The sequence below is a fragment of the Cervus elaphus genome, chromosome 9 (assembly GCF_910594005.1).
Source record: "Cervus elaphus chromosome 9, mCerEla1.1, whole genome shotgun sequence".
Taxonomy (NCBI): Eukaryota; Metazoa; Chordata; class Mammalia; order Artiodactyla; family Cervidae; genus Cervus; species Cervus elaphus.
Window position 1 is genome coordinate 93,679,244 of NC_057823.1, and position 13,187 is coordinate 93,692,430.

Below are 13,187 nucleotides of genomic sequence, written 5' to 3' on the forward strand. Positions count from 1 at the left end.
AGATGTTAGCAATTTGATCTCTGGTTCCTCTCCCTTTTTTAAGTCCATGTTGTACATTTGGAAGTTCTCAGTTTATGTACTGCTGAAGCCTAGCTTGAAGGAGTTTTGAGCATTACTTTGCTAACATGTGAAATGAGTGCAATTGTTTAGTAGTTCAGACATTCTTTGGCATTCCCAATCTAAAAGAAGTTGTCCATATACACATACATTATTTTTGAGATTATTTTCTATTATAAGCTGTTTTAAGATACTGACTACAGTTCCCTGGGCTATACAGTAAACCTTTGTTGCTTATTGCATATCTATTTTTTATTAGAAATCTAGTATTGTATTCATACTAAGTCAAACAAGTGAAATCAAAATGTCAAATTTTTTAGCCAGGCAAAAATTCAGAAATTTTCTAAAATATGTTTTCCAATTTGTCTGTCTCTTCTTTTTTGACCTTTTTTTCTCAAGACTTTATCAAGTGTGGACTACTACCACACTTGATAAAATCTTGAGAAAAAATGGTCAAAAAAGAAGAGACAGACAAATTGGAAAACATAAACTAAATGAAATGGGAGCACTAAATATGAAATAGAAGTGGAACAAACTAGGTAAAAGTAAACAATCCTCATATAATCCAGTTGTTTTTAAGTATGGCTGCTCATTAGAAACATATCTGGAGCTCTGGAGAAAAAAAGCAATAACTGGGCATTTGTGTTTTTCAAAAAGTTCAAGATAATTCTGATATGGATCTGGATTTTAAAAAGTGATTACAGGTTTTTCTTTTAAATGATAGTTTTGGTGATGTAGAATTCTATTATTTTCTGTTGACCAATCATAAATACAGTAGTATTAAGTCAATGTAATAGTTGTATAATCACAGTGGTAAACTATGTTTATCAGTTTTCACAATCAATAGGCAGACAAAAAATAAAAGGTAATTACAGCTGCATGCCATAATAGAAACGTGATTAGCCTTGAGGGGTCTCCATACTGATTTATATTCCCTCCAACAGTGTATGTAAGAAACCTCTGAATTCAGAAGAGTAGATGCTCAATGTTTAACATCTCTCTCCTCAGTGCTTATGTCTGGGACATAATCAGTGCTTAATAAAGATTTGAATGAATTAATTGATGCTACAGGAAATGGATTTCAGACAGCTTAAATGTAGACTTTTTAATAAACAGATACCAGATAAATGATTGGGTCTGTTGGGAGTCTAGCGGAAGGTGCCTAGGAAAGTGGTAGGAATGTAAATGAGCTGGATGATATTAGTCTACTTCTGAATGTATTTTTGAAATATTTCATAATATGTGTTTACATAAAAAGAAAAAAAGATATTATTGTATCCGTCTCTGGCAGTTTTCAGGTAGAGTTAAATAACTATGGTCAAGGAGGACCTTTTAGACCAGATTGGTGTATCAAATGGATTGTAAAATTTAATAGCTGTTAAGGGCCCACCTACTCTTAGTGTGGTATTCTAAAGGAAATGGAAAGGATGGAGACAGAGGTACAGAGTTGCAAGTACATTGTTGATATAATAATGAAATTGGAAGAAAATTGTAATAAATATTGTTGCCTAGACTCTTAGTCCTAGAGTTCTGATTTATCTTGCATTCTCTTTTTAAAAATACTGTAGAACTGTGCTTCCAACTCTGAAGCCACTAGCCACATGTGACTATGCTTAAATTTAATTAAGAGTAAATAAAATTTCAGCACCTCAGTTCTATACAAGCCACATTTCAAGTGTTCAGTGGAATATATCCATCATCACAGAAAGTTCTGTTGGGTAGAACTGCTGCAGAAGATGGAAAGAAAATAAATACTGAATTTTTAAAACTAAAAAAACAGCTCTAAATAACCTTCATTTTACTAAATAATGAATAAGAAAATAATCGAGTAAGAGGATGATTATGGAGAATATTATAAATTGAGAGTGTAGCTAATTGAGAATGTAGCTGATTATCTGAATCAATGAATTAATGAAATTCATAGCTCTTTTTTTTTTTTCAGTGAAATAAATAATACAAAGGGAGACTACCAGCTGGTTGTTAAACATTACAGTCATTGAAAAATAGGGAAATTAGATCTCTATTGTTGAAAATTTAACTGTATGGGATATTTGACTGGGTTTAATATTTAAAGGAAGAAAATACATTATTAATAAAATTTTGCTGAATTTGCTTTATATTTTGTGGGAGCAAACTTTATTAAAATTTCAGTGACTTTCTAAAAAGTAATAATTTGCTCACAGATTACTCAGTGAGTTGTTACATTTTATAGATTGTTGGGTTCATGTTTTCCAGGTCTTGCCTTTTCAATGAAAGTTTTTGTCATCAAATTTCAGAAAATATTATTGGCTCTAAGGCACTCCACCTAACACTGCTTAAATTTTTCTTTAATTTGATTGAAAGTGAAGTCCGACATCTGAGTCAAAAGTAAGTTTTAATCACCAAAAATATGTATCTTTTCTTTATATTGTTTTATGTACCATTTTTCTAATTATTTACATATGCACTTCTTAAAAAACCACCTTGTTTTCTAGTTTAAAGTAGATTTATTTTTAAAATACATGTCTAGATTTAGTCCTTCAGTAGCGGTAAAGATTTATGTTTCTTTAGTTCACATTTTTACTTTTCACTGACTTAACACATTTGGATAGGTAAGATTGTTTTTATTTTTCAGAATTTGTATATTTTTGAATTCTTTAGTAACTGAAAGCCTGAGTAAAAAGCTATACCAGGTTTTAACACTGGCTGTAATATCCGTAAGCTTTGCACATGCTCTAAGACCTGCAGTTACTTTAATGTGTACTCATTGGAGATGATGTTTAAATGGGGCCATTTAAAAAATTTTGTCCTGAATTATAACTAGATATTATGATCCTTATATGTTATGATTTTTCTATATTCAGAAATTACTGGAATTTTTTGTTTTATGGCAAGATATTATGCCTAATAACATGATGATCAATTTAGCAGCTCTTATGCCTAGTAACTGTAGTAGTTAAATTGGCATAAAGATAATGCTTTTCATTTGTCTTTTTATTAGGTTGTATGACTGGTCAGATTCTCAGAATCTGAAAATAACAGGAAAGGCAGTTCTTCATGAAATCTTTTGGTCAGGAAGTGAGAACTCTGGGCTTTTGACCAAACCAGTAAATATGCTTTTGGAGTGGACTATATATTCTCACAAGGAAAAATGCAAGTCTAATGATGTAAGTAGGATTAATTTACAAATGAACATTGGCCTTTGGAAAAAAGTGCTTCTTTGACGTATGCATCTTTTTTCTTCCTTTTATATTTTGAGTTACTTGAAAAGAATTAATATGTACCCAAATACATCCTTGTTTTCTATTTTGTTTATCTAATTGCAAAGTAAAAGATTCTTGGTGGCTGGTTTCATCATTTCTCATTTGGTGATATGCTGTATCCACGTTTGGAGAATTACCTGACTATTACTGCTAAGAAGTCTACAGTTAATTATTCTAGATTTTATATTTTTAGATGTTTTAATTTTTAAGGAACTTTTGATTTTAAAAATTGAGCAAATCCATACAACTTTTTGGTGAGCTACTAATAAGTTCTACTTGTTTTTAAAACTACCTTTCTGGATGTTAAGAGTTATTTCCTGAACCATTTCTTCATAAGTAGGTTTTGTTTATCATTTGACATTTAGCGTAAAGTGATTTTAGTACGTTTATCTGAAGGGTAACTGGGAAAATTAAATGCAGAAAATATGTAAAGTGCATAGCAACATACTGCTCCATGTTTATGTTAGTCATTTTTCTTTTCAAAATGATCTTTTGGGGACTTCATTGTAAACTTTTTTGTATTATATCATTAATTTCAGTTCATTGTTTAAAATCCCTTTCTTTTACTTTCTCTTCTGTCTTCTTGAATGTTTGAATCTTATTTTTTTTAGTCTTTATTTCTAATATGTGTACTTAATATAAATGTCCTTTTGAGTACAACTTGAGATTCCTCCTTCAAGTTTTGATCCTTTAATGTAGGGTGCTCTTACTGATTTTTTCAAAGTGTTTTTTATTGTCAATTATGAATTCCCCTTTGATCCAAGAAATATTTTGAAAGAGTGTTTTAAAACTTCTAAATGGATGGCTTTTTATTGTTAGTGGATTTTGTCTGTGCTTTTGTTATTAGTATCTAATAGCAACATAGCTTAAAAGTGAGCTATATGTGATTTCTGCTTTCTGAAATTAATTCAACTTTTCTTTTTGACCTCATATAGGATTAGAGGCCAAAATGTGTATTCTGTTATTCCACATTTTTTCCTAACGCCTCTTAGCTCAAGCTTAAATGTTTTAATCAACTCCTAAGACTCCCTTGGAAATATGTTCTTTTTTTTTTTTTTTCTTTTTTAACAGTTCATTCTTTATATATAGAAATGCCTTCTTGTTACTCATGAATGATATATAATCATAACTGATAGGTAGTATTTTCTTTGGGGACAGTAAATCTAGTAGATGGAGTGGAGATCTCTGGTGTTTCAGTTCAGTTTAGGTCAGTCGCTCAGTCGTGTCCCAGCTCCTTGCGACCCCATGGACTGCAGCCACCAGGCCTCCCTGTCCATCACCAACTCCCGGAGTTTACTCAAACTCAACGTCCATCACGTCGGTGATGCCATCCAACCATCTCATCCTCTGTCGTCTGTCCCCTTCTCCTCCCGCCTTCAATCTCTCCCAGTGTCAGGATCTTTTCCAGTGAGTTGGTTCTCCACATCAGGTGGTGAAAGTATTGGAGTTTCATTTTTATCATCAGTGCTTCCAATGCATATCCAGGGCTGATTTCCTTTAGGATGGACTGGTTGGATCTCCTTGCAGTCCAAGGGACTCTTCAAGAGTCTTCTCCAACACCACAGTTCAAAAGCATCAATTCTTTTGCACTCAGCTTTCTTTTTATTTCAACTCTCACATCCGTACGTGACTACTGGAAAAACCATAGCTTTGACTAGACGGACCTTTGTTGGTAATGTAATGTCTCTGCTTTTTAATATGCTGTCTAGGTTGGTCATGGCTTTTCTTCCAAGGAGCAAGCGTCTTTTAATTTCATGGCTGCAGTCACTATCTGCATTGATTTTGGAGCCCCCAAAAATAAAGTGTGTCACTGTTTCCATTGTTTCCCAGTCTATTTGCCATGAAATGATGGGACCGGATGCCATGATCTTAGTTTTCTGAGTGTTGAATTTTAAGCCAGCTTTGTCACTCTCCTCTTTGACCTTCATCAAGAGGCTATTTAGTTTTCTTCTCTTTCTGCCATAAGGGTGGTGTCATCTGCGTATCTGGGGTTATTGATATTTCTCCCGGCAGTCTTGATTCCATCTTGTGTTTCATCCAACCTGGCATTTCGCATGATGTACTCTACATATGAGTTAAATAAGCAGGGTGACAGTATGCAGTCTTGACATATTCCTTTCCCGATTTGGAACCAGTTTGTTGTTCCATGTCCGGCTCTAACTGTTGGTTCTTGACTTACATACAGATTTCTCAGGAGGCAGGTCAGGTGGTCTGGTATTCCACTCTCTTTGAGAATTTTCCACAGTTTGTTGTGATCCACACAGTCAAAGACTTTAAGCCATAAAGTCTCTTCTAGCTTAAGGAAAATTCTTAAATAGTTCCTCTTCTAATTAATTTCCTCTGATCCACTTTCTCTCTTTTGCTTTTTAAGTTCCAGTTGAACTTACGTTACACCTCCTCTTTTTATCCTCTGTGTTTTTACCCTCTTGTGTTTATTTTCCATTTTTTTCTACACTCAGTCCATTCTGAGTAGCATTTTCATCCAATTTCTAGTACACTAGTCTCTTTCAACTGTGTCTAACATGATAAACAGGGTGATTGCATTTTAATTTTTGTACTTTTTCCAATTTTAGACTTTTTAACTTCCAAATTACTCTGGTATATTTTTATGATTTCTGGTTCCCTACAAAGTTTTCAAGGTTTTCTTTTTTCTTTGAACATGGTGATAATAGTTATTTTACAATCTATGTCTGATTATTCCATATTAGATGTTTTCGTGAGTCTGTTTCTGTTTCTTGTTTCTGCTGTTTTCTGTTACATTCTCTTGCCATCTAGGTATGCTTGACTGTATGCTGTAAATGGCATTTAAGAATTTATCTTGTAGAAACAGTTCGTGGCAAAGACACTGACTATTTTCTTGTAGGGAGAATTTTTGTTGCTGGGTTCAGGATTTCCTGAATAGTCCAGGTGAAGCACAGAACTGCAGATAATGATAGTTATGCTTCTGCTTTGTGCTTGCTTTGAGATTGAAGCCCTGCAGGGTACCAGCGTATTGGGCGTTAGGCCCTGGGCCATGACTTTTTATACTCTCTTCTGCCCTAGGCTCCAAAAACCACACTTCTGTGTGTCAGCTCTTTCTCTTGGGTCAGCAGATGTCCTTAGGGCACAGTCAGCTAGCTTTGAATGCCTCACTTGGTTTTTACCTTCTCCTGGATCCTGGCTGAGCAGTTTCTCTTAACTTTACAGAAGATGTTTTACATATTTTATTCAATATTTTAAGTTTTCTTCTGTAAGACAATTTATCTGAATTACCTGAGGCCTCCATTATCAGAAACAGAAGCCCTTATTGATTTTTAAAGATTCTATTTAGGGAGTGTCTGAGGCATTCTTTAAAGAAAAAATTCTTTTCAGGGTTTTGTTTTTTTTTTTTTTTAATTTGAATTAAAAAGGGAGAATTGTTTCTGGGTGTAACTACACTTCTAAGCTAAAAATGATAAAATCCTGATTAATTATCATTGCCTTTTTTTCCTACTGTTCAGACAATAGAATCATTAAGTATAGAAAATATTTATGCAGAAATGCATAAATAAGAAAAAAGAATATTTCTTTTTTATCCATTTGATTATATAAATGAAATTTTCATTTATAATTAAAAACAATAATAAAAGTGATATTTCCACAATTTTACTAAATCACCAAAGGACTCCCACAGTTAAGAATTTACTCAGCAAATACTAATATAAATAGTAATGAATTCATACATATTTAACCTGAAGATTTTTGTTCACATTTATAAGTAAATTAAGCATATTTGTGAAGTGGTATACAAGAAATTGTAGCATCAGTTGTAGTATGAAAACTGGTTTTGAGCTTTGCAAATTAATATTTTATTTAACATTTGTATTGCTTAACTTCATATAAGCTGTTTTTTTTATTGTGATACTTTATGTGTTAGAATTCATTATTGTACTTAATTAATTAAATCTTTTTGGCAGTTTCCAATTTCACAAATTCCATGCATGTTGACAGACATCATTTTCTGTACTGTAAAGCATTTGTATCTTGATTTGCTTAGTTGAAGCATTCAATTTAAGTCATTAGCTAAACAGAAGTCCTCAGTTTATGCTAATATTGTTTTGTCATAATGTCAATCAGAAAGTATTGCAGAGTGACACAATGGCAATGAATTTCATTGTCATAATCTCAGAAAGCTTGGGCCTTCCTTGGCAGAGCAGAGGTGGGATGTGTCAAGGTTATAGAGGAGGTATACATTTTACTAAGCTTAGTGGTTAGTCCTGCTTTTCGTTGTGATGTCCTTAAATGCTGTTTAATTATAACCCTATAGTTATTGGTAGAAATGGAAACTAGTTTGTATTTAAAGATAAAGAAATTGAGGTTGAAGAGTATAAGTAACTTATTCAAGATATCACAGCTTCTTAGGGCAAAACCTTGACTAGGGGCCAACACACTTTCTCTCATTTCACGTGCCACTGTTCAAAATAGGAAAAGACACAGTATGTACTTAATGTTTGCCTCTTTCTGCCAGAGGTACTAGAGGAGCAGTTTGTCATCTGTTGCTGTGGAATATTGTAGAAAGCCCTAATCTGGGGGTCAGAAGGCCAGCATTCAGATTTGTTCTGCATTTATACACTGGTCAATTTTTGGAAGATTGCCAAGTTTATAACCTGTAGATTACTTGTACTGGTAGATAATAGAGAACTGTATTGACAGAATGTCTTCTAAAAGACTTGAACATACTAGAAGGGAGTTCCACGGTAAATATGTCACATGTGTAAATTAAATCTTTCATTTCTTTCTTAGGTTATTTATGCTCTACTCTTTCAGCTTTAGTAAACATTTCAGTATTCCAAGAAAGCTTTTCTCTTTTTATGATTTTCTTTTTTTTTTTTTTTTTTTGGCCATTTTCCCTCTAACCTACTTCCAAAGCGTATATATTCTCTGTGCTAGAAATAGCATTGTTAGGTTACAGTGAGTATAATCCATACACAGTGTCTTGTTCCTGTGGTTATAGTGAATGTCATGGTTAAGAAAATAGTGTAAAAGAATCCAAGAACCTGATTTGAAAGTATATTTTTCTATAAAAAGTATCTATGATGGATATGTGATAGCTATTTTAGCCATTGATACACAGATAGAATAACTTTGGCAGGATTTTTTCGTACCATGGTAAAGGGACCACAGTCTTTCCTTGAAAATACTGCAAGGTGTGCCTCACACCTATCTCTTGATTTTTTTGTTTAGTTTTTCTTATCTTTTTTTTTTTTAAGATTTATTTATTTTTAGAAGCGCTGGGTCTTTGTCATGTGGGCTTTCTCTAGTTGCTGCTAGCAGGGGCTATTCTGTAGTTGTGGTACACAGGCTTCTCATTGCAGTGGCTTCTCTTGTTTCTGAGCAGGGACTCCAGGGCGTGTAAACTTCAATAGTTGTGGCTCCGGGCACTAGAGCACAGGCTCTATATTTGTGATGCATGAGCTTAGTTTCTCCGAGGCATGTGGTATCCTTCTGGACCAGGGATCCGACTGGTGTCCCCTGCATTGCAAGGACTCTTCAGCACTGGACCCCCAGGGAAGCCCTGTCTCTGTTTAATAACAATAATTTCAAGGTGAATTGAATAGTAAGCAATATTGATACTCATCTGTGGTGTTAGGTACACGTGTACATTTATTTGCATAAGGAACGTCTCAACTGGTTGGTTTTGTTATTTTTACATGATGGAGTGCTGGATTATGGTTTTGTTGTTCAGTCGCTAAGACATGTCTGACTCTTTGCAACCCCATGGATTGTAGCATGCCACGTTTCCCTGTCCTTTGTTATCTCCCGGGATTTGCTCAGACTCATGTCCATTGAGTCAATGATGCCATCCAACCCTCTCATCCTCTGTTGTCCCCTTTTTCTCCAGCCTTCAATCTTCTCCAGCATCAGAGACTTTTCCAATGAGTTGACTCTTCCCATCAGGTAGCCAAAGTATTGGAGCTTCAGCATCAGTTCTTCTAGTGAATATTTAGGGTTGATTTCCTTCAGGATTGACTGGTTTGATCTCCTTGCTGACCAAGGGACTCTCAGGAGTCTTCTCCAGCACCACAGTTCAAAAGCATCAATTCTTTGGTGCTCAACTTTCTTTATAGTCCAACTCTCATATCCATGCATAACTACTGGAAAAACCATAGTTTAGACTATATGGGCCTTTGTCAGGAAAGTGAGTCTGCTTTTCAATATGCTGTCTAGGTTTGTCATAGCTTTTCTTCCAAAGAGCAAGTGTCTTTAATTTCATGGCTGTAGTCAGCATCTGCAGTGATTTTGGAGCCCAAGAAAATAAAGTTTCTATTTTATCCCCATCTATTTAGCAAGGAGTGATGGGACCACATGCCATGATCTTCGTTTTTTGAATGCTGAGTTTTATGCCAGCTTTGTCACTCTCCTCTTTCACATTCTTCAGGAGGCTCTTTAGTTCCTCTTTGCTTTCTGCCATTAAGGTGGCATCATCTGCATATTTGAGGTCATTGATATTTCTCCTGGCAATCTTGATTCCAGCTTGAGCTTCATCTAGTCTGGCATTCTCATGATGTATTCTGCATATAAGTTAAATGAGCAAGGTGACAATATACAGCTTTGATATTCTCCTTTCCCAATTTTGAACCAGTCTGTGTTCCATGTCTGGTTCTAACTTGCTTTTTGACTTGCATACCGGTTTCACAGGAGGCTCGTACGGTGGTTTGGTATTCCTATCTCTGTTAGAATTTTCCACAGTTTGTTGTGATCCACACAGTCAAAGGCTTTAGCATAGTCAGTGAAGCAGAAGTAGATGTTTTTCTGAAATTCCCTTGCTTTTTCTGTGATCCAACAAGTGTTGGCAATTTGATATCTGCTTCCTCTGCCTTTTCTATATCCAACTTGTACATCTGTAAGTTCTCATTTTAGGTACTGCTGAAGCCTAGCTTGGAAGAGTTTGAGCATTACCTTACTAGCATGTGAAATGACAGCAGTTGTGCGGTAGTTTGAACATTCTTTGGCATTGCCCTTCTTTGCGATTGGAATGAAAACTGACCTGTTCCAGTTCTGTGGCCACTGATGAGTTTTCCAAATTTACTGGTATGTTGAGTGCAACACTTTAACAGCATCATCTTTTTGGATTTGAAATACCTCAGCTAGAAGTCCATCAACTCCACTAGCTTTGTTCGTAGTAATGCTTCCTAAGGCCCACTTGACTTCACACTCCAGGATGTCTGACTGTAGGTGAGTGACCACACCATCGTGGTTGTCCAGGTCATTAAGACCTTTTTTATATAGTTTTTCTGTGTGTTCTTACCACCTCTTCTTAATATCTTCTGCTTCTGTTAGGTCCATATCACTTCTGTCCTTTATTGAGCCCATCTTTGTATGAAATGTTCCCTTGGTATCTCTAATTTTCTTGAAGAGATCTCTAGTCTTTCCCATTCTGTTGTTTTCCTCTATTACTTTGCACTGATCGCTGTGGAAGGCTTTCTTATCTCTCCTTGCTATTCTTTGGAACTCTCTATTCAAATGGTTATATCTTTCCTTTTTTCCTTTGCCTTTTGCTTCTGTTCTTTTCTCAGCTATTTGTAAGTCGTCAGACAACCAATTTGCCTCTTTGTGTTTCTTTTTCTTGGGGATGGTCTTCTTCACTGCCTCCTGTACAATGGCACGAACCTCTGTCCACAGTTTTTCAGGCGCTGTGTCTAATCCACTCAGATCTAATCCCTTGAATCTATTTGTCACTTCCACTGTATAATCATAAGGGGTTTGATTTAGGTCATACCTGAATTGTCTCGTGGTTTTCCCTACTTTATTCAATGTAAGTGTGAATTTGGCAGTAAGGAATTATGATCTGAGCCACAGTCAGCTCCCGTTCTTGTTTTTGCTGACTGCTTAGAGCTTCTCCCATCTTCGACTGCAGAGGATATAATCAGTCTGGTTTTGGTATTGACCATCTGGTGGTGTCCACGTGTAGAGTCATCCCTTGTGTTGTTGGAAGAGGGTATTTACTATGACCAGTGCGTTCTCTTGGCAAAACTCTGTTAGTCTTTACCCTGCTTCATTTTGTACTCCAAGGCCAAACTTGCCTGTTACTCCAGGTATCTCTTGATTTCCTAATTTTGCATTGCAGTCCCCTATGATGAAAAGAACATCTTTTTTTGGTGTTAGTTCTAAAAGGTCTTGGAACTGTTCAGCTTCTTTGGCATTAGTAGTTGGGGCACAGATTTGGATTACTATGATGTTGAATGGATTACCTTGAAAACCAATGGAGATCATTCTGTCATTTTTCAGCTTGCACCCAAGTACTGCATTTCAGACTCTTGTTGGCTCTGAGGGCTACATCATTTCATCAAAGGAATTCTTGCCCACAGTAGTAGATACAGTGGTAATCGTAGTTGATTTCGCCCATTCTGGTCCATTTTAGTTCAATTCCTAAAATGTCGACATTCACTCTTACCATCTCCTGTTTGACCATTTCCATTTTGCCTTGATTCATGGATCTAACATTCCAGGTTCCTATGCAACACTGCTCTTTACAGCAGCCGATTTTACTTTGACCACCAGACACATCCACAACTGAGCATTCCTCTTTGGCTCAAAGTCTTCATTCCTTCTAGTGCTGTTTCTCCACTTTTCTCCAGTAGCATATTGCATACCTACTGACCTGGGGCGGGGGGGGGTGGGGGGTGGGATGTTCATCTTTCAGTGTTTGGATTGTGGTTTATGTGAAGCTTAACTCTTTGGGCTAACCTCGTCTTTCATATCCAGAGTCTTAAGACCAGGGAGCAGAAGTAACCCTGACTGAAATAGGGGAATACTTTGAGAAATCAAATGTTAACAGTCTCCTGCTTTCTTCATGAGTAGTCTCATTGCTGAAAGCTAGATATACATATATGTTGGAAGGAATATTCTGTGGTATGAATCTAGACATGATCAGTTTGCTAGTTTAAATAGAGATTTTCATTGTCCAGTTTTACGTTCTCTTGATAAATTGAACCATGAGAAGTAACATTGCTCAGTGATCATCTACATTTTGGCTTTGCACAGAACAAGAGTTGGCTTCCTGCAGAGTTCATTGAAGACTAGCTACGACCCAGTACTTACAAGAGCCATTTACAGTCAGCTGCAAGGCTTGTCACCTGTTAGAGTTTGAGGGAGGTGTGAGCACCTCCCCAGCCTGGCAATAATGGCCAGGCCTACTGCTCACTCCCCGTGTCACACAACTACAACTGCAAGGTTTAAACCCAGTTCTCTATGAAGGCAGGAGAAGGGGCCTTGCTCCTGCCCACTCATGAAATCCTGACCTCGCAGAATCAGGCTGTGGTCACGGTTCTGTATTTTGGCCCCTGATCATGTCAGAAGAAGGGCAGTGCTTCCCTAATCAAGCAGCTTAGAATCCCAAATCTTCAGAGTTTCTCCGCCACCTTCTGATGTCCAGCCCTGCCAGAATACCATGTGCTGCCCAACAGCGTCGCGGTAGGGCAGAAGGGGACCTCTGCACCTGCTGAGGATGCTGTGTGTGGATTTGCCCTCAATAGACACTGGTAGTGGGTCTGGTGTACACGCTGCTTGACCACTTGTCCTTGTTTGTACAGCCGCTCCAAAATAGCTCTTTAGTTATGAAGTCATTCAACTAATAACGCCTTATGATAACGAATGATGCAATATATACTTGTAAGAACCTTGTCTCTGAGGGCAGGAGAAACAAATCCTGTAGTCACTGAGGGTTCAAAGTGCTGGATATTTCTGTCACTAATCTCACATCAGGTATAATATGATGGCAGAACATAGCAGTTATAGTCTGTTTGGGTATCATAACATTTATTAAAACCTTTTCCCATGCTTTCTACCCAGCTGTTAATTTAGTGGTTTTTTTCATGCATCCAACATGCCTAGACAACAAGTACCAAAACTACAGGAATTTTAACTAGT

The 13,187-nt window shown here is 36.4% G+C and overlaps 1 protein-coding gene across 2 annotated transcripts in view; it reads left to right on the forward strand.

The window, feature by feature from the left end:
• SLF1 (SMC5-SMC6 complex localization factor 1) overlaps positions 1–13,187 on the forward strand; it is a 69,347-nt gene that overhangs the window by 40,205 nt on the left and 15,955 nt on the right. For both annotated transcript variants that reach the window (XM_043913613.1, XM_043913614.1), the window contains exons 13-14: positions 2,293–2,424; positions 3,038–3,203. In XM_043913613.1, the coding sequence (XP_043769548.1) occupies positions 2,293–2,424; positions 3,038–3,203 (298 nt within the window). The remainder of the gene's footprint in view (positions 1–2,292; positions 2,425–3,037; positions 3,204–13,187) is intronic.